Source organism: Vidua chalybeata, chromosome 6 (genome assembly GCF_026979565.1).
Source record: "Vidua chalybeata isolate OUT-0048 chromosome 6, bVidCha1 merged haplotype, whole genome shotgun sequence".
NCBI lineage: Eukaryota > Metazoa > Chordata > Aves > Passeriformes > Viduidae > Vidua > Vidua chalybeata.
Genome location: NC_071535.1, coordinates 10455258 through 10479757, shown reverse-complemented (window position 1 = coordinate 10479757; position 24500 = coordinate 10455258). Strand labels below are relative to the sequence as shown.

Genomic DNA, 24500 nt, shown 5'->3' with positions numbered 1-24500 from the left:
TGCCAGCAGCCGCCACAGGAGCATCGTGGAGCTGTGCCGGGTAATGATCAAATCAGCTGGTGGCCAAAGTACAATTACCAGTCGTGGCTGGGAGCTGCTCCCTTCCAAGAGAGCTAATTGAAAATACATGGAGGCTATTATTAGTAATTACGAGGTAGCCGCTGTTCAGCAGGGGAGAGTGGTGTGGGATGTGCACGCAGCGTGTTCATCCCAACACCCTTCAGCTGGTCCTGGATGGGTGGGGGGATCGTGGGGGCCAGGCCTGGTGAGCCAAGCTGGGGAGATCCCCACTCTTGCCTTCCCAGCTACCTCCTCAGTGGCTCTTTTAGATTCCCAACGGAATCTAATGCCAAGGAAACAGGGAGATTGGGAAAGGAGCTGAGCATGAACCAGCTTCTGGAACAGAGCAAGGCTGAGGTTCGTGCTGAGGTTTAAACCTGCCTCCCATTGTGGTGAACTCCCTGCTCCCTCCAGCCTCCCCGGGCCGAGCCCATCACGTGCCCGGGAAGGTGCAAGGTCCAGCTGGGCAGGGATCGTGGAGCCGAGGGATGGCAGCCGGCTGCGAAATGAAGCGCCTGCTCTTCCTCCTGGGCATCCTGCAGCTCCTTGGTGAGTACGCCCAGGGCCCGGCCGCCGTGGCGAGCAGGGGTGACCGCCGGGCGACCTCCGCGTTTCGCGTGTGCCCCCGGCAGCCCTGGTTCGGAGCGGAGTTGCGGGCTCTGTCACTCACAGCGTACCTGATAGGCAAACGGGAGAAGGCATTTCCAGCGGGACACGGGGAAGGCAGGCAGGGACCGAGGCTGGGATAGCCGTGCGGAGCTTGCTGAGCCTCTCATTTGAAGTCAGCAGCGCTGCGCTGCAGGACACGCTCCCTGTTGAATATGCATGGAGCTTTGATGTTCAAGTACTGCGCTTCCCGGGAGACGGGGCCGATTAAATAGCACACTGGTACTTCCAGGGCTGGGGAGGGTGCAGGCACGCATGGGGCAAAGGGAATGCCTCCGGCCGGCGGAGCCGCTGCTGCAGGCGGGCCGGGTGCGGAGCCGTGTCCAGGGTGGGCCGGGCTGTGAGCCCGCTCGGCCTGCGGGACGTGAGGCTTTGTGCGATGGGGCTGGCCGAGCCTTTCAGCTGGAGCTCCGAGCCCTCCATTCCCCAGCTTCCCGGGGCGGCAGGGACACGAGGGAACCGCAGCAAGGACGGAACAACTTGCCATTGCTGTCTGGGGGCTTTTTTTTCTTTCTTAAGCTCTTTTCTTGGTCTTGTTCTGAGCCAGGAAGGTGTTTATGCCCACAGCACTGCGAGCAGCTGCTTGGCTCCAGTTCTCACCACCGGTAATGTTTTTTCCCTCTCGGAGGGTTTCAAAGGGGACGCGGCACGGGAGTGTTCGCTCTGCCTCAGGGTTCCCTCAGGCACCCGCAGCCCGGCGTGAGGCAGGGGAGCCCCTCCGCGGGTGTACCTGGGCTCCAGGGCTTTCATTCTGGTTAAAAACACATGGTTTCCTGTTCATCTGGAGATGGCTACTACGGCCAGCAGTCTCACCAGAGCCCCTGGCAGAGTGAAATAGCGCAAATTACACCTCAAGGTGATCCCTGTGTGCTGACAGAGCCTCTGCAGCCACATCGCACCCCATCGTTTGCAGGAGCCGCGGCCAGGCTTTGTGCAGCGCACCTTCCTCTCTCAGCTGCGGTCGTTCCGAACCCCTTCCCGCCCCAGGCTGGGCCGCCGTTCCTTCTCCTGTGCCCCAGTCCCTGCCACCATGGGCTTTCTACAGTTTGTAATTTTGTGGGTCTTTCTCCTACAGAAAAGATGATCCATTAAAAGGACAAAAGTAGGGCTGGGGTTTTTTTGTAATTTTCTCTTTGTCTCATACTCACTTGCCTGAAGCCATTTAATTCAGGCTTCTGGAGATTGATTCATCTTTGGCTGAATATGCACCCCCTGCCCAAGCCTGGGCAGTGTCAGGCTGGGAGGCTGCTCTGCTGTGCTTGTGCAAACAGAGAGGTCAGAGTGCAAACCCCCTCTGCCATGTCCTGTCCCTGGCCAGCAGGCTCATCCCTGAGTCCAAGGACAGGACTGCCACTGTCTCAGGAAACCCCAAGGGGAAGAACCCTGTTTCCCAACATGTTTATGCCTCAGGCTGAAGTACACCATGGAATCCTCCCTCTCTAGTTCCAAACACATGAAACCAGCCTGTACTTGTGCTACATGTCCTATGGTAAATGCCCTTTCTTCTCTTGCCCTGTCTTAGTGGTATCACAGCTCTGCATACCTACTCTGTACCTTCTGGAAACCGAAGGCTGAGGAATCTTTCCTTGTTTAATTAGTCTGAGTGACAACTAAACCCCCTGCAAGGATTGCTTAACTACCAGGTGTATGTTATTCTTACCCTTTGCCTGCAGGACACTTCCCTGCCTTCTGTCTGCCTGCTGTTTGTCCCTTGCTTCTCTTCCTGTCTGGGTGGCTAAAAACATTACCCAGCCAAAAAAAAAAAAAAATCCCCCGTGTAGAGAAGGGCTGTGACTGCTCAGCTGGGACAATGCAGGAGCTGGTGTTGGGTAGAAAATCCCTAAATCTGACCTGTGAATGCCGAGCCATCCTAAAGCACATCTCAGAGCAGGCTGAGTTAAACTGGTTTTTCTGTTCCCTCCCAGCTGCCACCGCTGCCGTGTACAAGCAGTGGATCCCCAACACCAATTTTGAAACTGCCTCCAACTGGGATAAAGGCAGAATCCCCTGTGCCAGGGATGTGGTTCACTTTGAGAAAGACAAGGTATAGACATTTTAAATTTATTTTATTTTTGTTTTCACAAAGCACTGTCAGGCATTGGAGAAGCCCCTTTACCTGACAGGGCAAATCACACTTTATTCTTGCTTTTCTTGCAGGTTGTCTCAGTCTTCGTCAGGTCTCCCCACGCGCTGACAGACATGGTAAGGCATGGTGGGCAGAGGTGTACGAGGGAGGGCGAGGGCAGGGCCAGCCCTGGGGCTCTGCCTGATGGCACATTCCCCTGTCCCCCTCTCCACAGAATCATAAAATGGTCTGACTTGGAATGGACCTTAAAGGTCATCAGTCCCAACCCCCTGCCATGGACAGGGACATCTTCCATCAGACCAGGTTGCTCAAAGTCCCGTCCAACCTGGCCCTGAACACTTCCAGGGATGGGGCATCCACAGCTTCTCTGGGCAACTTGTGCCAGTGTCTCATCACCCTCACAGTAAAGAATTTCTTTCTAATAACTAATGTCCTACTGGCCTCTGTCAGTTTAAATTAATTCCATGGACTTTGGCACTTTTCTCCATGGTTCAGGCAGACCAAGGAGGCCTCAGCTAGGGCAAGGAACAGGAGTCCTACAGCAGCCTGGGTTTCTTTGAACGGTGGAACCAAAAAGCCCATTTCTGGTTGTTTTGGTTAGTTGGTTTTGTTTTGGGGTTTTGTTGGTTTGTTTTGGTTTTTTATTTATGGGAGATGAGAGAGAGTACAGCAAAATCCAATTTAATTTGAAAGAAATTGATTTTTTTTTTCTCCTCAAAGGAGGGATAAAGCCCCTCTTCATGTGATGGAGAGCTTAGCAGTAGTTGGCTGAGGAGCGCCAACCCACAGCGTTGCTGACAGAGAGGCACTAGCCCTGGGCAGAGGCTAAGTGAAGCTGACATCAAAATGTCTTGAAATGAAAACAAACTGTTCTGGGAAATCCCAAAATGTTGCTTGAGAAATTTTCTTTCAAGTGTCATTGGGTTTTATATTTTTTTGTGGTATTATCAGTCTAGCGGTGGCAGGATGGGCACGACACCCTGCTGAAATGTGTGTGTTGAGTGATATAAGATTGGGAAGGGCTCAACTCGGAGGGAGTTTCTGAGCAACCTGGTTTTGCCCCACATGAGGAACTCTGCCCCAGAGCAGGCTGACAGGCAGCCATGGAAATATGGGCTCTCAATCTCTGTGGCTTGGAGGGTAAAATTTAACAGGGAGGAATTAAAGGGAAAAGCAAACCCACTGTCCCAACCTGCCAGTGGGGGATGGGTCATCAGTGAGCCCTCTCTCACTGCTGGGACAGGAAGAGATGGGATGGGTCCTGTTTGGAAAACCTCCTCCTCTAGACCTGATGAGCTTGTGGGCGAGGTTCCTCTCTCGCTTTTAGGTCAGCTTTGCTCTTTTATTGGCCATTAAATTTGAAGAAGCCCATGAAATTTATGTGGTGTAATTTGTTCAGGCTGTCTATGCCACTAATAGTTTTGATGCTTTAATAACGCCATGTGCCACGTTTAATCCCTCTACAAATATTTGGAGAAGATACTTTATTTATATGGCATTTTAAATATGAATTTTTGAAGGAAATAATGTACTGGGGAAATACGTACAAATGTAATGTAATAAATGATGTGGAATTTACCCAGAGAAGAAAAGAGCAAAATATCACTCCAGTAGATTTTATTTTACTTACAAATGAATGTATAATATTTCTAAAGTACTTTCATCAGAGGCCTGCAAAGTGCATAATTGCAGAGCAGCGTCAGTCATTACGGCTGAGCCTCCCGCAGCCAAGCTGGAGAGCAGAGCTGAGCAGCCTGAGGAGAGGGAGATCCACACAACCTTTGCAGTGCACAAACCAACATCCACGGCCCTGCCCCCTGCTCGGGTGGATGGCTCCTATTGCGCCTGAGGGATGGGTCAGGGTGCCCCAGTGACCCCTGGCTCATCCCTGTCAAAGGATCCAGAGTGCTGCCAGGAGCCTCTGGGGACCCTCTGCTGCCTTGGGTTTCTCTGGGCCCCTGCTGCTGGCAGGCAGCTGCACAGGCTCCAGGGTTACAGTGAATTTTGTGGTCCCACTGCTGTGCGGATGGGGAGGACTGCTGGGGGGATCTGTGAGGGAATGAACATGGGCTGTGAGGGCACCATTCCCCTCCTGCGCTGAAGTGCACTGCAGGTGAGCAGCCAACCCTGCCCTATAATCCGTACTGCAGCTCACACCTTCCTTCTGAGCATCACTGCCCCAGCCATCCCCTGTGAACTGTCCCAGCATGACTCTTAGTGAGGTGGTTAATATTTCTTTTTAATTTCAGCTCAGGCACTTCCCTCCTGTTCACTGCCATGCTCTGCTGTCACCAGGTGATACAGGGACTGCCAAGGTTAGGGATGAAAAAGGAATGAAACCCACCACCTGAGCTAGGCTGCCACTCATGCAAATGGCATGAAATTTGGAAACCAGCTGGTTAGGAAATGAATTGGTCATGAGGATTTTTGCAGGAAGACTGGGCTGCACCTGTTCGGCTGCCAGCCACGCGCACTGGAGCATTAATCACTTAAATCAGCAAGAATACATTAAGCTTTAGAGTCACCATGGAGATGCTATACAGCCTTTGGCCAAAAAAAAAAAAAAAAAAAAAAAAGCAGAATGTTGTTTGCTGTAGTACCATGGAAGGAAATTCACGGCTGAGGAGGGATTAGGCTCTCAGTGATTTTCATGAAGAAAAGTGCCTGCTCTGGCAAGTGTAGGGGAGGATGCTTGGTGCTGGTGGTGAAGGGACAGCATGAGATCTCCTCTCCCAGCTCCCCAGCTGAATGGAGTGTCAGGTGGTCCTCATGTGTCACCATCGCTCCTCTCCTAGACATTTATATGAAAGCTCACTTCTGTATGGTGAACTCTCCAGCTCCCCTCCCCATCCATCCCATGTGGGCACCAGCCATGTGCAGGGAGATGCCTTCTTGGGAGGAGGCTGTTGGGGCACAGAGCCTGCCTCTCTGCTCAGAGCTCACCCACTGAGCACCCAGCTCAGAAGTTATTTGAAGTTTCAAATGGATCCCTAATTCAGTCACACATAAAATCCAAATCCAGCTTAAAGTGTAAGTGGCTTTGATGCACAACCGTTGTGATTAAGTTGGATTTTCTATGGTGTTTAGCTGCCTAAAGATGCAGATCAGTGTTTAGCCAGCTTTTGGAGGTGCCTGAGACTAAATGTGCAGAAAAGCTGGAAATGGAGGTGATGATGCCTGGCATGGGTGCTCCAGGGCCGGGCAGACTTTGGCTTTGTTTGTCTCCTGATGGGGAAGAAAGACTCCTGAGAGGGAGTGGACCCTCTGGCTATGTCTGTGCTTCCAAAGGGAGCCAGGCCAGGGCATGGCTGCAGCAGTGAGCCTGGTGTTTGCCCCAGTAACACCAGCCCTGGTGCAGTTTGTGCCTGAGCTGGCCAGCACTGACATGTGGGCCACGGATGGATGCTGCTGCTTCTATTTTCAGGGTGGCAGGAGTTGGGTTTATTCACATGGGCAGAGCAGCCTTGCTCGACCCTGGGGTCAGGACACTGGCTGGGGTTACTCAGCATCCCTGACATCACCTTTCCAGCTCTGCCCCATCCCCGAGCTCTGCTGTGGGGCGGCATCTGTCCGTACCCCCTCCCTGCCTGCCCCACGAGGGGCTGCAAGGCTGGGCAAGGCTTTGGAGTGGCACTGGGGTCTGACCAGGGACACCTCCCCCAGCCTTATATTTTTAGCTGCCTAATTGCGAGAGCAGAATGTACTCGGCTTTGCTGCAGGATGCTCCCGCTCGGTTCCTGGCAGAGATTGATCTTGAAATGCCAATTGCTCTCCAGGGGCACCGGCTCTAATGAATTGCCACAGTTCGCGCTAGTCCCAGGCACCGGTGCCCCCTCCCCCACCTCTTCCCAGACAGCAGGGTAATGAGACAACCAGAGAAGGTATTATTTTTCCTTCCCCTAAGATGAAAATAAAACATTTCAGGGGAGTGTGTGCCAGCACATAATTCCAAGATGGAGTCCTGCAGTCTTTTCTGTGTCAGCATTTACAATGAAGGTGCGTGCAGGAAAGGAGCTTGGTAAAACAGCCATTTACACTCATCTTCCCAAGTCTATTTGCTCATTTCAGGCTGTTTTCCAGCAGGAGGAGTTACTAAAGTCTGTGATGAGCAGAGCAGCTTGCCAGCATCCTGGGCTGTAGCAGATGCTGGAGCCATGGAACGTCTGCCATCCCTTCACTGCTGGGCATGGCCCCTCTGCCCACACCTCAAGCCTCTTCCTGGCTTTCTCTGACCTTGTCTGTAGAGGAAAGTTCAGGGAAAGGAGCTTGACTAACCTGAAATAGATTTGGCAAATGGCTTTAAGACTCTCTGTGTCTTCTGCATCCAGAGCTCAATGTCTTCAGCTATCCAAGGGGCTTCCCTTGTCCCTGTAACACCTGATTTCTGTACACTGTCGGGACCTGTTCAGCTAGAAGTCTGTACTGGGCATCTGCAATCAAGTTAATGGGCTTTTTGGGTCTCTTGTTTGTTTTTATCCTCCTATGGCTTTCACTGGGCCCTGTGGGGAGGTTTGGCAGGGGCTGTTCAGGGCAGCACCTGTGTGGCATGGCCAGGAGCTGTGGCTTCTCTGTAGGGATGGGGAGGACCGCGATGTGTTGGGAACCTGATGTGTCAGGCCACCCCTGTGCCAGGGGATGTGGTGGCAAGGCCAGGCTGGGCAGGTGCTGTGGGAAGCCCGTGTGCTGAAACACAACCTAAAACGTGATGAGCAGACGCTGCAGGGGAGCCGGCTCTGGCGTCAGTGACAGCGCGGCTGTGCTGCTGCTGCTGGCCAGGAGGGGAGGGAGAGCAGCCAAAGCACCTCGTTAGCTTGCAGGGGATGACGCTGAAATGATGATATCCCCTGGCACACCGCTCCTGTGCCTGTGCTCCTGCCTGCTCTGGGTCAGAAGCAGAGGGGTGAGCTGCTGCAGGGATCAGAGCAGGGCTGTGGGCATCCCCCACACTGCTGGTGGGCCCAGGGACAGCAGCACCAGCTTCTGTGCCCCAGGTGTGCTGCACCAGCCTGCACGGGCATGGGCTTCATGGGGATACTGGCTGCAGTTCTGGCCTGGTTTCCTTGGGAAGATAAAGCCCCATTCCTCATGGGACCAGGTGTCTGGGCAGGGAGCAGCAAGGTGCTGCTCCAGCAGCAGGTGACCCTCCTCGGCTCACACAGAGGTCTTGGGGTGGTAGGAGGTCATCCTGCCTTGCCGGGGACCTGGAGTAGCCGCTGTGGGATCGAGGGCCGTGGCAGGAACAGGCTGGCTCTGGCAGCAGACTGGAGATGTGGGGTGGCATGTGTGGCTGAGGGGAATGATGCTGTCCTGAGGGTGCAGGTGAAAGCTTCACCTGGACCAGAAGGTGAATAAATGGAGCCTCAGTAATGAACCCAAGAAATGCTGCTGCAAGCGAGGCCCTGGCAATGCTCCAGAGTTGTCAGAGGGATTCACCTGTGGGTGATCCTGGCCCTGTGCCTTTCTGGGGTGTCAGCCAACAGCTGCATATCACCCAGGCACCACCACCAGCTGCACTGAGACCCCCCAGCCCCAGGAGACACTGGGAGAATTCCTGCTGTTCCCACCTGTGGGCAGAATGGGCAGGGCCCACCCGCCTGCTGCCCCGGCTGCCTGCTGCTGTCTGTGGGCTGCCACTGCCCCAGCAGGGCTGTACTGGGAAAGATGAAATGGAAATCATTTCCCTTGTGCATTATTGCTTGTGGTGGGTCACAACAGTCTGTGTTGGAGCCATAGCCCACCTGTATCCTATCCCAGTGATGTTTTTCAATGGAGGGCTACCAGCACCAGGGCCAGAGCTGCTCCTGGGCTGGGTGCCAGGCAAGGGGATGTACCCAGGGGCTGATGGCCACTGAGCTGCCTGCTGGTGCAGCACTGTGGAGCTCAGTGTGCCCAGGCAGTCTTAGTGTTGAGTGATGGGGATGGTGGTACCATCTCATCCAAGCAAGGAATTCAAATGTATTGATGCTGCAAATAAAAGCAAGGCTGAGGGAAGACCTGGCTGCAGTCACAAGTGTTCTTCACCCAGGTTAAAGCACAAGTGCTGCATTTTTCCTGGTCTGATGATGGTGACATGCCAGTCACAGTGCTCTTGTCAGTCATCTCAGCCCGATGCTTGTGACTCAAGGATGTGCCAGAGGCTGGTTCCAGTCAGAGGCCACCTGATTGGAAAGCTATCTCTCGGGACTTTGCTATTTTTTTATTTCACATTTTGGAGGTTATTTTCTTTTTCACTTATGTGTTGAGGGAGCCGATTCCATCTGGTAGTGCAATGCTGGGGCTGGTCCAAGAGCCACATGAGGTCTTTCCTTTTTTTTTTTTTTTTTTTTTCTGAATTTGATAAGAAAAATGGTGCCTGTGTTTCAGTTGTCATTACACTTGATAATGATAACCGAGGAGATAAGTGATTTACCTATATCAGGGATGGAAAATGACTAATGGGACTCTAAGCATTTGCTGTATTAATGGCCCTGGAGTACAGGTTGGCAGGAGGAAGGGAAAGCAGATGAAACAGCCAGCTTTTTGGCTTTGGTCCACTGGTACCTGTCACTGCTCAGTTCAAAATGTACTTGGAAAGTGGCCCAACCTGTATGCGATTTCCATACTAAACTCCCAAAGGTAGAAAACCACTGCCCAACCAGAGTCTCTATTTGTCCTCTGCAGTGACCTGAGATACTTAACTTCTGTTAGGAAAAAAGAAAGGGCAAATTATTTACAAAGATCCACTGGATGATGGAGACACTCCTGAAATGCTGCCCAGTGGTGAGAATCTCAGGCAGAGCTGGTGGTGGATGTGCAGCACAGCTGCCTCAGTGGGCAGGGAGCCATAGCTGCAGGGCCCAGCCCCAGAAATTCCTGTGGCAAAGCAGAACTACAGAGCTCTTCCTGAACTTCATGTTTGTGGAGATGAGGTGACTCTTGCATCATGTTGTGTTGCATCTTAATTCCAGGGCTGATGCTTGCAGTGTTTGGGCAATCCCAGGGTATGAAGGGACATGGTGTGTGCTCACTCTCATTTCCCTGCCACACTGACACCCACATGAGCAGCTTCCTTTGGAAGGCACCCCAGCCTGGGATTTTGGCCTTGGCAGTGGAGGGGGTTCTCCTGTGGTGGCTGGAGAAGCTGCATCTTGTCCAGAGAGCTCAGAGGCCAATATCTCCAGAGCACAGGTCTGCAGGCATGGGGCAGATTTGGCATGAGCCATTTCTCCCAGCTCTCCTCTTGAGCAGAGCTGGTGCTGTGTCCTGCTGGCCCATCCAGACCTGCTTACCCTCCCAAGCACATGCAGGATGCACCGCCTCGTTTGGTCATGGAACTGGTGTGGTGCATCTGTGTGTGCATCCCTAACTGGGCAAGTTGTCCTCTTATAGCTCATCTCCTCTCTTACCATACTGAACTCAGCCCTACCACATGAACCCTCGACATGTTTTTCTTCTCCCCTAGTCAGTTTGTGAAGGTCTGAATGAACAATCCCCTTGGACACAAAAGCTGCTTATGTCTGCATGGGTGTTTGGGAAGCTCTGACCCATGGCCATAGTCAAAGTGACAAGTACAGGGAAGAGAGCTGTCAGGCAGGCAGGGATGAGAGCAGGGACTTCCCAACCCAGTGGTCTTGACCCAGCCACAACACTCAAATGTCAATTTCAGCAGCCTGGGAAAGCAAGTGGAGACCAATGTAATGCTGTGTAACCATCCCCCTCACCAGCAGCTGCTGGATGATTTTCCTTCTTCCCCCCAGAGATCCCTGCAGCTTTGGGTCTGAGTGCCCAGAGCTGACTGCTGTGAAGAGTTGGTACCCTGTGCTGGTGAAAGGATCTCCTGCATCCCATCCAAAGCCCCATGCTGAGCAGCTCAGATGGCCCCAGCAGCCAGCTGGCCACCCTTCCTGCCTGGCCCCGTGGTGCACAGCCAGCCACAGGGGCCAGCCTGCAAACCGGGCAAGAGGCAGGACTGGGCTGGCAGTGCTGCTGGCACTGGCCTGAGCATGGGCAGCAGCTGACTGCTCCAAAATGTCCCATTGCCCACTCCTGCCTGAGCTCACAGGAAAACAAGCCAGGGCACTTGAAGTGAAGTACAGCATTTTGTGGTCGAAGCTGGTGGCGTTGCCCTCACCCAGCTGAATGCAGGCCAAGTCTTGAACCTCAAAACAGACATGTTTTGATGGCTTTTTCATCTGCAGCTAAAGGACATGATACCTTTTGTATCCTGGCAGACCTTTCAGCCTTTTTCAGTGCTTCAGTATTGGACAAATTTCCTCTACTCAAAAGTAATAGAAATTCAGAGAACCTGATGGCAGGACACAGCCTGTGGTCTGATGGAGCAGTGTCCATAGGCAAAGGCTTTTTCCTGGCTAGGGGGAGACTCCACACCCTTGGGGCACATTGCCCCAACCTCAGTTATTCCCAGTGTCATCCCCTCTTGTCCTGCCCAATGTATGGCATTGCTGGGTCCAAAGCAGATGGTGCAGTGGAGTACTGTGGGACTCTTCTTGGTGACAGCCACCCTCTGCTCTCTATCCTGGCTTCTCATGGTTCCTGAACCAAGAGGGCACCAGGGCTAAGGCCTTCAAAGTGCTGCACCAACAAGGCACTAAACTTCTTAACAGGTGCCTACCTTCAGTTTGGGGTTGATGAGCTTTGTGCCTTGTCCCCCTCCCCCCTCCCTTCCCCATGGTGGTCTCTGAGTGGGACTGAGCATCCTCTGGTAAGACTGGCCAGGGACAGAGAGCTGTCATGGCCACCATGCAGCACTCAGTCATAAGTCTTGCTTTCTCTAACCTACATACATATTTAAAGACAATTAAGTAGATGAAACCTTAAAATCCCATTTAATTTTTTCTGCCTGAGCAAAGGACCCTGTACGTTGGCATAACTCAGTCCTGGTGGGCTTTCAGCTGCTGTTTGGAGTGATGCTAAAACACTGGACAGACCAAGTTAGAGAAGGGTGCCTTGAGCATTACTGACTCTAAAATATTGGAAAAAAACATGACTTTCCCTCTGCAATTTCTAAATGTAAAATAAGATGGGCTGGGCTGAATAACCTGTTTGCTGTGGATGAGTTGCCTGAGTCGATCATTTGTCAGGGCCTGTCCCAGAGTTAGCAGTGCTGGCTGGTGACCCACGTGGCCACAGTTTCTTGCTGGAAAAGTTCCCATGGCAGAGCTGTGCCTGTTGAGGTTTGTCAATGGGTGGGCCCTGCAGGCTGAAGCCAGGTCAGTATGGTGACCCTGACTACTGGTGATGTCCTAGCCAACAAGAAGAGAGTCTGGCTATGGCAAGCTGATCCAAATGCCACTGTGTGTTTCCCTTAGCTTGTGCTCAGTGCAAATTCACTACCTGACACTATACCAAGCATAGCCTGGGCCCCTGATTTATATTTTGTGGGGCAAGCACAGCCCCTGGACGTGGGAACCCTTTAAGTGAGGGGGCATCTGGCACTTGCAGAGTAAGGTTGGGTTTTTTTTTTGTGTACCAACCATGTATAAATCCATTCCTGAGCTGCTGCGAGTGTGCACAAGAGGAGGAGGAAACTGTCAACAGAGCCATTTTGCTTTTTCCTTTTCTTGCTTCTCTGAATGCATTTCTGTGTTGTGGAAGACAACATCACACTGCCTCTCCCCATGTGCTTTCCCATGCACATGGGGCACAGCAAGGGTAGCTCCTGATCACTGTAAAGTGCCTGGGAGACTGTGAGTGTAATAGGCAGCGTAACAATTAGCAGTGTTATTTGGTAACAAGCCTGGGTGGCTGGCAGCAGGACAGTAACACTCTGCATCCTTCATCTAGTACCTGCCCCTGAACGGAGAATTCCTGCTGGCAGCTGGTGCAGCCTTCACAGCTTTCGATGGCAGCTGGGATCCAGGCTGCGACTCAGGTATTTAGTGCCCAAACCAGGCACCCCATCAGCCTGTGATGAATCATGTAAATCCAGCCCAAATACCTCTACAAAGGTCTTGCCTCAGAGCAAAGTGAATCACTCCTCTTCAATACTTACCTTTTCTTTGATGACCTCCCTCACATCAGATCATTTTTTCCTCCTAGATCACCTGTCTTCTTAAAAGGTAATTATAGTAAGGAAGCTTTGAAGTTGTAGCAGAGAGGCAAATACTGTTTGTATTTTCCCCTGCCTATTAAGCATGTAGCCACATCAAAGCCCTTATTTTCTCTGCCGTGGTGTTTCTAAAGAAGACCAGTTAGGAGTTACACACTGGTGAACCAAACCATGGCCATCACAACAAGCTGGCCTTTGGCCCCACACGCATCCTTCCCTCCCCTCCCCCCCTCCCCTCCCCTCCCCTCCCCTCCCCTCCCCTCCCCTCCCCTCCCCTCCCCTCCCCCAGCCCATGGCTGAGACAGCAGCTTTGTGTCATTGGTGCCTGCTTTTATCTGAAAGCTGTTTTCTAGGGAGGTGTATTTTGGGTGCTTAAGAACTGCTCCATGCTTTCAGTGGCAAGTAACTCTTTAGTTTCTCTGCAGAGAAGGAAGCATTCAAACAGAGCACCTGTGCCTACATTCTGAATGGAAAAAAAAAGAGAAAAAAGAGAGAAAAAGTCTAAATCAGTCTCTCCAGAGGAAGGATTGTATCTTAAGACTGTCTGGAGCCACTCTGAAATCTTTCATCCCTATAATTTTTTTTGTTTTGGGGCTATTTGCCCCCGAGCAGGGATGTTCTGGCATCTGTGCTTGGCAGTGGGCTTTACCTGCTTACCATGCACTGCTCCCCTGAAATCAGCTGGCATTTCTGGGACAACTTTCACAAATGGACTTCTCTAAAGCATGATTTTAAAATTAATGCAAATAATTCAGTCACTAAGTACCTGCGTGCTGGCTGAATTGGTTAAAGTTCAGCTGCTGGGAAGGGAGAGAAGGAATCAGGGCACTGCATGATAAGACTAACCAGCAGGGAAATGGTTAATGGTTAAACAATTGATAGTTAAATGGGACACTGGCTTTGGGGTTACCTGCTGCAGGGAATAGGGCTGGTCACATTTCTGCAGACCTGCCAGGCTGCTGGGAAACTGGGACATGAATTATCATACCCACTTTTATCAGGTTTAGCTGTTACTCAGCATTCAGGCAGATGTTTTCCTCCTTAACCAGAAGGATAAGCTTTAAAAAATGGGGGAAAAAATATCCTGTGGGATCTGGGCCTGGAAGCCTACAGGCAGATGTGGGATTTGGGCTGAGACCCCAGCCCTGAGTTCTGGGAAGCTTTGCCAAGCTCTGGGAAATGCCTGCAGTGGGTGCCCATGAGGGTGATGCCAGGGCCAGCCCTCGGCTCCCTGTCCACAGGGTGAGATCCTTCACTTCAGGCCAGGCAGCGCCTGGTTTTACCAACCCAGATGCAGCTGCTGGGGCTTTGGATTTGGGTTTGGGTCGCGCTCAGCCTTTTCTATCCCTTTTCCAGGTGGAACAGCGAGGTTCACCGACACTGAGCACCGCTCGTGGTTCGACCCCACGCTGTGGCAGGATGTTCTTCCCAGCGGGGAGCTCAGGCCAAGCGGGCCCATCTTCTCTGTGGATGAGGAGCGCGTCCCGTGCCGCTACGATGATGTTATCTTCCAGCCCGAAACCTCCTTCCGGGTAAACACCGACTCATCGCAGCCCGTGATTCACCTCCGCAGCATTTCTGTCATGGGCCAGGTAAGGTGGGGAGGAAGAGAAACTGGCTCGGCACCTTCTCACCACAGCCCCGAGTGGGGGAGCGGCGCTGCACAGGGAGATGGGGCACACCCGTGGGGCTGCGGCTTCATGAGCTGCTGCTGCTGCTGTGGATGGCCTCGATGGCTTTTTGCGTCAACCAGTTTGTTATCGGCTCCCTCCCTGCAGTGTGGGAGTGCAGGCTGTCTCACTATGAATGTTTAAAAAAGGGCCAATATGCACGGGTCAAACCATCCGCAAAGGGCGGCTTCCCTGGCTCCCAGGGGCCGCTCCCTTCCCCGGCACGTGTCTGCAGCCGTGCTGCTCAGGGACCCTCTGGGGACACCTCCCTCCTGCACCCGACCTTCACATGGCCTGTGGCCCAGTGATCATCTCCCAGCTTTGCTTCAGCACTGCTCTTTAATTGATTGGAGGGATAATTATAGAAGTGCTGGCAGCCTGCTGTGCCACAGCCTGGGAATCAGGCTCCCCACGAGCCCTGTTCCTCCTGGTCAGAGGAGCAGAAGATCATAGGAGCTGCAGCAGTAAACACAGGCTCCTTCCAGGAGTGGGAGATGTGGCAGGCATTTCATAAGTTATTTATTATTTCTGCTGCTGTGCTGGCTGGGATCTGCCATTTCGGGGCCAGGCATTAGGTAGCTGCTTTTTGAGTAACAGACTCAGTCAGTGCCCAGGCGGGTGCAGGCGTGTCTGAACAAGGCAGCGCCCCAGTGGAACTCACCCCAGGCCCACATAGCCCCAGGGATGCAGAGGTGGATGCTCTTGGATGTTCAGAGTGATGCTGGTCCTGCTGATGCTTCAGACTACCCCACAGCACGCCATCCCCCCAGGGACCACTGCTGGCTGTCCCTCAGGGCAGGGGCTGCTGCTGAGCAGTGAGATGGAAGAAGGTGCTTTTTATGATCATAGCATATTTCCTAAGAACTGACCTTATGAGCTTCTCTATCCCTTTGTAGCCAGCCTACTCTGTGCTTTGTGATGACTATTTTCACCCCAGGGCCTGAGAAATCTGCCTGTTGTGCCAGAGCATGGAGACACTTCCTGTGGAAGAGAGTGGGTGAGGGAATCACTGGTGACTTGGCAGGATGAGGCTGGTCAGTCCAGCTCAGTCTTTGCTAATACCAAGCGCATAGAAATTCTTCCCAGATAGAAGGAAAACAGCTCAGACCCAGCCCCCTTCCTCCCAGTAGTGAAAAGCTGGTAACTTGAATTCTCTGAGCCAGCAGAAAGATGGAAAGCAAAAGAAGAAAAGTCCTAGCCATGTCATTGTCATTGTTTTTGGTTTTAGAGAGTTTTTCTGTTGGTCCAGGGGAAAAGATAGAATGGGTGTATTGGCAGGGTTTTCCTGCTGCATCATTGCCTGCAGTGGGGCTTCCACGTGATGGCCATCAGATGTCACACCAGATGTCCCAGCAGCATGGCTGGGTGCCTGGGGCCAGCACTGGGACCTGTCCTGGGATACTCACCTGCTTTGCTGCTCTTCCCTGCACAGGAGCTGAACACCCCATCATCCTGGGCTGGGTACCTGGGGGGCCCCTCTGCCCCGCTGCAGTTTCATGGCAATGGCACTCTCCAGGTGACAGGCACTGGCTGTCCTGATAAGTCTGGCTGTGCCTGCGGGAACGCCCTGGTGAGTCTTCCCTTTCCCATTTTGGGGGTGCCGGTGCAGTGTGCGGGGCGAGGGACTGACGCTGCCCTGCTCTCCTTTAGGATGGCCCCCGCATCTGTGCAGCCCTGCTCAGGGCATCAGGGAGGCAGTGCCCAGAGCCAGCGTGCCAGAGCCCTTTGCAGCCCCTTGGCCACTGCTGTGGGGTCTGTGGTGAGTGGGGGACACGGCCCTATTCCTTCTTCCTGCCACACCAGCTGCCCCAGCCTGCTTCCCCTGGCTCCGTGGGGGAAAGCTGGGAGCAGGGCGTGCTTGCTGCTGGTTGTGAGCTGAAGTTTTGCTGTATCGTGCTGCCAAGGGTCCCATCTGTGGGTCCCATGTACAGATCCCATCGTGCCACCTTCCCAGCATGTCTCTCTGATGAGATCCTGGCTTTTGGGAGCCTGTTCTGAGTCGCAGCCCTTTGTCCCTGCTTCTGGTTTATCCTGTCAGGATGTCACAGCTCGTCAAGCTAATAGGGCTCTGCTGAGTTTATGCAGCCGAAAATATGCAGAGGAAATGCAACCTTTTCCACTGTAATGTCAGCTTCCCAACAGCCAGCTTGTTTAATTTCATTTAAAATAAAAGCATGCAGATTGAGTGTTCTCTCTGCAATGGGTGCTCCTTCATTAATCTGCATAAAATGTTGCTAGGGGCAATTTTTCGTGCACAACTGTACCTGGATACTTGGTATCCAGTACTTGGTATGTCATACCAAATTCATTAAAATGGCACCATATGTTTCTCCAACGTGCTCCTAAAAGCCTAGTCTCTTGCAGTCTTTAGGAAAATCTAAAATTTCAGCAAATGCTGAAATTTTTTATCAGGAATTTTCTCGGGTATTTTTTCTCAGGAAAGTATTTGTCTCCATGACTGCAGTGCAGTGGTGCGGGGAGCACAGGTGTTCCCTCCTCTCAGCCTTCCCACCAAAGCCAGGGTAGTGCTGCTGCACCACAGCCTCATGGCCCCAAAACCAGGGACATGAAGAGCTTCCCAGGGGGATAAGTGGGAGAAAACTTTCCAGGGAAAGTTTTTCTCCAGAATATGATGGAAAGTCAAAAGCCTTTTCTCAAAGCCAGCTGACAAAAAGACCAGCAAGGGAGGTTTGTCCCTCAGCCCAGCCAGACCAGTTGCACAGGGTACCAGAGGGTCCTTCAGTGCCTATTGTGGCAGTCAGAGCTGTGCTGCCGTGGCTGCTCTCTGCCCACACGTGGTGAGTTTGATGTCTGTCTGTTTTCTGGCTGCAGGGGCCACCATTAACCTGGATTTTACTCCCGATTTTGACCTTCAGAAGTACCAGGACAGATTGGTCCAAGAGTTGCTGAGCCAGGTACTAAGCCTGTCAGATTGGGAGGGGCTAATGAAACCACAAGCCACTGGCCACATCTGCCAGTGACTTGATGGCTGTGGGACAGTCTGGGGCAGGCATGCAGTCCCAGCAATGCCAGGGGTGCAGCTCACAGCCCACCACCCTGCAGGGCCCACGCTCCCCGTGTGACCTCTTGCTGTGGGAGCTGGGTCCCTTGCTCCCCACCACAGCCCCACCATCCGCTCAGCTCAGGGCAGGAAGAGCTGCTGGCTTGCAATGGGGAGGGATGCAGAGGGGTTTGCTTGCAACCCTGCTCTAGAAAACAGAGAAGAGCAGGTCTAGGTCCCATGGGAGCTCAGTGCACCCAGCTGGGATGGTGCAAACCTGCAGCAGGGCATTCCCTGGCCTCTGGGCAACGCTGAGCTGCTTTTCCATTCCCCAGTAGGCAAGCACTGGGTGGGTGACTGGCACTGGCCAGCTCTCAGATGCTCTACAAAGCATCACTTCATGCTGCTGCTTGTCAGACACAACATGACTTCCCTCCTCTTTGCCAGGGGCTGCTGGGGGAGGAGGTATGCTCTGCGTTGCACTGGGAGGTTCGATACGAGGATATTGCTGTATTGATCCTGAGCTGAAAGCTGTCTGCCTGCCCTCCTTACAGCCACACGTCTTAATACAGCTTTTAATGGGTGTGATACATGAAATTGCTTTCTCAGCGTGCTCTCCTCCATGGGGGCTCTTTGTGTGCTGGGTGCTGGTCACAGCTTGGGAGAGAGGGGATATACAAGCCTCTCCTTTGGGAAATACAACAGCACTGCTGTGACAGGGATGGCAGCTCTATGGTGGGGCTCACATGAAGGTTCAGGTGGGCCTTGCAGCTGCACCCATCGTGGCTGTCAGGAGATGTGACTAATTTGTGCCTACCCTCTCACTGGCTTTACGTGTCCCCTTGTGTTTTGGGAAGCCCAAATATGCTGGCGTGCAGATGGCCATATCCAAGGTGCACAAAGCACAGACCTTCCTGGGCACCATGTCCCGAAGCGCCGCTCCTCTCATCCAAATCGTGCTGATTGATGACAGAGCAGGAGTGCAGGCGGGCACCGCTGCGGAGCAGCTGGCAGCAGACATCATGCAGAACATAGCACAGCACGGTAACGCCCCTGTCCTCCTCAGCAGGTCCCCTGCAGGGGCACCCAGAGCCACTGCTGGCCAGAGCTTTGTATTCCCTGCCAGCAGCCCACATGTCCAGGGGGGTTTGAATGTCTCTAAGGATGGAGATACGACAGCATCTCTCTGCAGCCTGTCTCCACAACTGACCATCTTCACAGTAAACCAGTTTTTTATATATAAATACTTAGATAAATGTAGGTATTAGAGTAGAATTTACCATATTCAGTATCTGCCCATTGCCTCTTGCCCTGTCACTGGCTGCTGCTGAGAAGAGCTGTGGCTAACCAGGGCAGGGCAGAACAGAGTGGAAGGGTCACCTTGCTTGCCCTGCTGGCAGTTCTCCTCCTGCAGCCTGGGATACTGGTGTGCTTCCATGCCATGTCTGGCCATGACCAGCTTGGTGCCTGCCAGGGCTCCCCTGTCTGCAGAGCTGCTCTGCAGCCAGAATGCTGCTTGTGGAGGCAGACAATGGAAGCTGGCAGATGCTGATGGGCACCAGGAGACTTGGTGGTCATTGTGTGGGTGGCAGACCCACAGAGGCTTGTCCCCAGAGTGCATCCACCTGTGAATCCCATCCCTGTTCCCAGGGAAGGGTGATCAACCAGGCAAGCAGGACCAGACCCAGCTGAAGGCTCCCTCTGCCATGGGTGTGGGGATGTGTTTCCATGTACAATCCTCATTCCTGTTTCTTCCCAGGTGAATCTCTCGGCATTTCAAATGGCAAAATGGAAGTGGCCACTGGCAGCACTGCCAGCGGGCAAGTGGGGAGCCACCCAGTGAGCAGGATCACAGCGGGGACAGTCATGGGGCTACTCTTCAGTCTCCTGTTCCTTGGAGGGATCCTCTTTCTCTACAGAAAGGGAAAGCTGAGGTAGGGATGGGGCTTCTGCCAGCAGCAGATATTCAGGCTGCCTCTGCTTGGGAGCAGCTGCCAGCCCAAGCTGTCCTTCCAGCCTGGCACACAGGGGCACACGGTGCTGCCCAGAGCTCCCACGGAGAGGGGCATGGCCTGGCAGCATGCTACCCCCAACATTACTGTTCATAGAACCACAACATGGTTTGGGTTGGAAGGACCCCAGAGATCATCTAGTTCCAACCCCCTGCCATAGCCAGCGACACCTTCTACTAGACCAGGTTTCTCAGAGCCCCAGCCAACCTGGTCTTGAACACTTCCAGGGATGGAGCATCCACAGCTTCTCTGGGCAACCTGTGCCAGTGCTTCACTGCCCTCACAGTAAAGAGTTTGTTCCCAATATCTAATCTAAACCTGCCCTGTGTCAGTTTAAATCTTGTCCTTGCTCCTCATGGTTTTCTGGAGGTGAGGTGGCTGAAAGGCACTTCTGTACTCTTGGACTGTTGATTCATTCTCCTCCTTGACCAGGAGGAGCTGCCTTTTGGCAGGGTGCATTGTGCTTGGGGCTGCTGCAGCTTGGCTGGGGCTCTGCACAGCCTAGTCATGGTGCCTGGTGACATCTCCTGTTCCTTGGCAGCATTAGTTTGCAGCCCTGCTGGGGAGGGGAGGACTGAACCTGCCAGCATCTCAATAGAAATGCATCAAAATAATGCAAAATACTCATCCCACAGTTTCATAACCATTAAAGGGAGAGAGAGCATCCAAGAGCAAGTGCAGCTTCTGATGCATTGCTTGTTCACACAGCATAGAGTATGGAGTGCAGGTCCCGGGGGGGGGGGGGGCTGGAGGGTGCACCTGACTGCACCACAGCTGGGAACTAGTCAGAAATACCCTTCTCCATCACCATTTTCCCTCACAGCTTGGATATGGGGCCTGGCAGTGATTAGGGCATCCCAGCAGTGCCCATGGCAGGTGCTTGGGGCACCCACCTCTGCTGCTCCAACATGCACCCACCTTCTCGTGGAGGGTTTTGCAGGGTTTACTGGCTGCCTGCTGAGACACTGTGGGCTGTCTCACTTACCCTGCTGTGGGCAAATGGAGTTGACTTTACACACTTGATAACCAGGGGCCAGAAATTGCTTAAATTTTCATGTGCAAAGTGCACCTGTGTCTGCCAGGAGGTGCTGAGCTTCCTGGTGCTGGGGCTGCCGTGACACAGGCTCACAAGTCAGGTTGTTTGTTCCCCCCCACCTCCTCCACTGGGATTTTGTGACCGTGCAGCACTGGCCCTGGCCAGGAACACTTGCCCTGCTGCTTGACACATGATGACATGATATTTCCTAGCAGTAAACCCATGCCTTCATTTAATTTCTAAATAAAACTCCCAGACCCATAACTGCTACTTGATAATTTATTTTTCACTGATGCTTCTTTGGATGCTGGACAGGCCTTTGAAACCAGTTCTGTCAGCAGCAGGAGGGAATTTTGTGTAGCTGCAGGAGACAGAACTGAACTTGAGCCCAGGGCCTGTCCCACTAATGCTGCAGGTCTCCCTTATTTCCACTGAAAGGGGCCTGGCAGAGCTTCCCTCAGAGCTCCTGAGGGGATGTGCATGGACCTGCTGCTGAGCCCACCTGCAGCAGGTGCCCAGTGCTCAGTGACTGAGACCCTTAGGATAAAAGTAATGAAGAAAATAATACAAGTAGTGATGATGATTAAGATGGAAAAATGAAAATGTGATAAATGTAATAATAAAAGTAATGATAAAAGTAATTAATAATTGTTGAGATTACAGTGGGAACAGGTGTCAGCTCTGTTGCAATTCATTTAGGCCACAGGGAAGGAATGATTGCTCCAAAGTGAAGCCTGTGCTAGAGTTGTCTGCCTCTGCAAACTCCTCCCTCCAGAATGCAGGTCCCAGATCTCCAGGCTTAACGATTTCTGCTGGATACAGTTGCTTGTCCCTGGGAAAGGGTACAAACATCCCATTTCAATTACAGCCTGACATTTTGCCCCTGTCTATTTTCCCATCCACATCTTAAGGATGCTGGGTTTCAGCTGGGGGAGCTTCAGGGATGGGAGGGATGTGGATGGTGATGCCCAGCTCTTCCCCAGGTTTCCTGCCCTGCGCCGGCACCAGCCCTGGCAGAGGATGGAGGACCCGGCGTCCCCGGCACCAGCCAGTGACAAAGGCTTCGACAACCCCATGTTCAGCGTGGTGAGGCACCACTGCCAGGGACACCGGGGTGCTCAGGGCACGGGCAGGAGCTGCTGGGTGCCATGACACTCTTGAAAACCGCTTGAGGTTACCCTGAGAGGGGCCCTGCTTTCCCCAGGCCAGGAGGGGTTTGTGAGACATTCCCGTTCTCCCTCAGCTCACCAGCCTCTTGGCTGCTGCAGGGACTCAGCTCTGGGTGGGTTTTGCCAAAGGTTTTGCTTCTCTTCCCCATAAGTTGTTTCTCCTCCCTTGCTGTTGCAGGAGCCTCCAGATGCTGACCTTGGAGAGGAGACACCCAAAGATCTCCAGGTCTTCTACCTCAACCCTCTGTATGATGCAAGCGAGACGGAGACGTGATGGTGTGGACTCATGCTGGGGGCAGACACCACTCCCTTGGGGACATCACCGCCTCTCCAGCCCTCACAGCCCCTCACAGTCCTTCACATCACTCCTGGTGGGATTTAAGTCAGAAGCAGATCCCACCTGAATAAAAGTGTCTGTGCAGTGAAGGAAACCATCGCAAACCTTCACTGTTGGGATTCAGTCACATGGACATGGCCTCCTTGGTGTTACTTCTGGGTTTTAAACTGTATTTTGCAGGTGTCAGTTCTTTTTAGATAATTCAACATTGAGATTTGGGTCTCAGATGGTATCCAGAGAAGCTGGGGTCTAGCTCAGCACCCCATGCTTTAGCCAGCACTGTGCTGGATTTGCCCCAGGGCACACAGCAGGTTGAAGGAAACATCCCTGGATGCATGAGAGAAATTCAGTGCTCAAACACATTTTAGAATATGACCCAGAGCCTTCAGGGCCTGGACCCATTAGCTGGAAGGGTGTTTTGGTTTCCAGCAGCATGCTCAGTGCTGGGGATCTCTGCTCAGGGTCCCCATTCCTCCTCTCACTCCTGTCCACTGGGCGCTGGTGCAGTGCAGTCCTGATTAAACAATTCTCTCCCCACAGAAGCTTCTGGAGCTTGCTCCTTCCTCTGGGCCTGGACTGATAGGTAAGAAACCCTCTTGGACCTTTGGGGATTTATTCTGTTTATTCTCGAGGTGAGAAAGTCTTCTCATGGTAGAAGGGGAAGGAAGCTTGATGCCAGGGTCCCCAGGGGGGGGATACATGCAGGAACTGAGGGCTGGGGACAGTCGCAGCAGCCCATCTCTGCTGAGGGTTGGGGCAGTGGCACTGAGGGGCCTCGTTAGTGCTGGCCTTTGTCAAACACCATCATCTGCCCACAGTGTCAGGCAGTGCATCTTTATGGAGCAGGGCTGATGGGTGAGGTGGAAATTATGGATATGTATGCAAATGGATGCAAATTTACACTCTTCTGAGTATTCAGTAGGGCTTGTTGGCATATTCCATAAGGAAGCAGCTATTTTAAGTTTATAATATTTTGTTCTAGTCTCTGGAAGACATAATCCCTTCTCAAAGGGCTGGGAATTCATCATTAGGTGCATCAGAGCCCTGACAAAAGGAAACAGGCAGCATGTGGTGGTGGGACCAGCCGTGCCCTCTGGAAACAGGCAGGACAAAAGCACAAGGCAAGCAGGGAACAAGGCCCCTCTGAGCTCCTGGGTGCTGCGGTGAATTTGCAAGTGGGGCAGAGCCAGGAGGAGTCCTGTGCTCAGGGCACACACACCCTTGGGATTTCACCTCTCCTGACGGGGCTCCTCCACCAGTACTGGGACAAAAAGCAGCTTGCCTGGACAGGAGTCTCTGCTGCCTCTGTCAGGCACTTGTTGCTGGGTGAAATGGTCACTGGTCAAAAAGCAGAGGAAGCTGTCAGCCTGCAGCAGCTGACATGGGGAATACCCAATCCCCACCATCCTATGGTCCTACAGGCAGTTCATCACTGTGGGGAGCAGTGACCCAGGGACAGTACCCAAAAACTCACCTCACAACACACAGTCACTCCTGTGGCATGAGCCCAAGGTAGATCCCCAGCCCAAGCCCTCCCGCTGACCCCACAGGGCCGGACAGCCCCGCATGGCCAGGGCTCGGTGCAGGTCAGCAGCCGTGGTGTTGCCACGGTGCCTGTGAGAGCAGCCACATCCTCCACCTGCTACAGCCCTACTTTCTGCCTGTGAGGGCCTTTTTGTGTTCTTTTTCCCTTTCACATCAGTTCATTGCAGCCTTCAAATACACACACAGAGGAATTTTCTTTCTGGGGCCAATGCAGTGATGCACACTCTACCAGGCAGCCCATCACACCAGCACTGTCCACACAAGGACAGGGCTCAAGGGTGACCCTCAGGGCTAATTTCTTCCCTCCCTGGCTATTTTTGGGCCTCGCTCATTGTGAGTGTGAATTGTGACCCCTCGCACTGGGAGGGGTCTCTATGGCTGCATCCCCACAACATGGGCAGAAGGGGAAAGGCAAGAGCGTCCCATGGCCTGAGGGAGAGAAGAGACAACCCATTGGCAGCAGGACCATTGCCCAGGATGGTGTCAGCATGGTGTTCTTCTGCAAGTAGCTGAGGACCTCAGCTTTGTGTCCTGCCTGGTCACAGGGATTTGAGGGTGAGCCATGGGCAGGCATGTGCTTGTGGAGTCGGACACCATCCTGGGACACATCACTGACACGGAGGCAGACCACCCCATGGCAGGAATCTCCACCTGGTCACCCCTACGTGTATGAATTTGCTGTTGGTGAAGCTTCATTTTTAAAATGCATTAGCAGCTTGAGGTCACTTACAATAGAGGCTTTAATTAATGCAGAGATCAATTTTTGTCAGTGCACGAGCAGAGCACAGGCTGTACTTTTCCTTCAGGAGCCACGTCCGCTCACTCGTACAGAACGCGCCGCAGGGATGGGGGAGCTCTGCAGAAACAAAA

General features: G+C 53.0%; 1 protein-coding gene across 3 annotated transcripts; it reads left to right on the top strand.

Annotated features, from left to right (window-relative positions):
- Positions 1-531: 531 nt before the first annotated feature.
- AMN (amnion associated transmembrane protein) lies at positions 532-22315 on the top strand. Of its 3 annotated transcripts, XM_053946808.1 has the most exons (12): positions 532-609; positions 2652-2770; positions 2884-2928; positions 12596-12683; positions 14217-14452; positions 15963-16100; positions 16181-16289; positions 17363-17445; positions 18389-18575; positions 19291-19465; positions 21563-21665; positions 21927-22123. In XM_053946808.1, exons 1-12 carry the CDS (start codon positions 549-551, stop codon positions 22020-22022), a joined length of 1440 nt encoding a protein of 479 aa, XP_053802783.1. In that variant the 5' UTR covers positions 532-548; the 3' UTR covers positions 22023-22123. The 3 variants fall into 3 exon arrangements, with proteins under 3 accessions (XP_053802783.1, XP_053802782.1, XP_053802785.1); XM_053946807.1 differs by lacking the exon at positions 21563-21665 and having other exon boundaries at positions 21927-22315; XM_053946810.1 differs by lacking the exons at positions 2652-2770; positions 12596-12683; positions 21563-21665 and having other exon boundaries at positions 21927-22315.
- The last annotated feature ends 2185 nt before the right edge of the window (positions 22316-24500 follow it).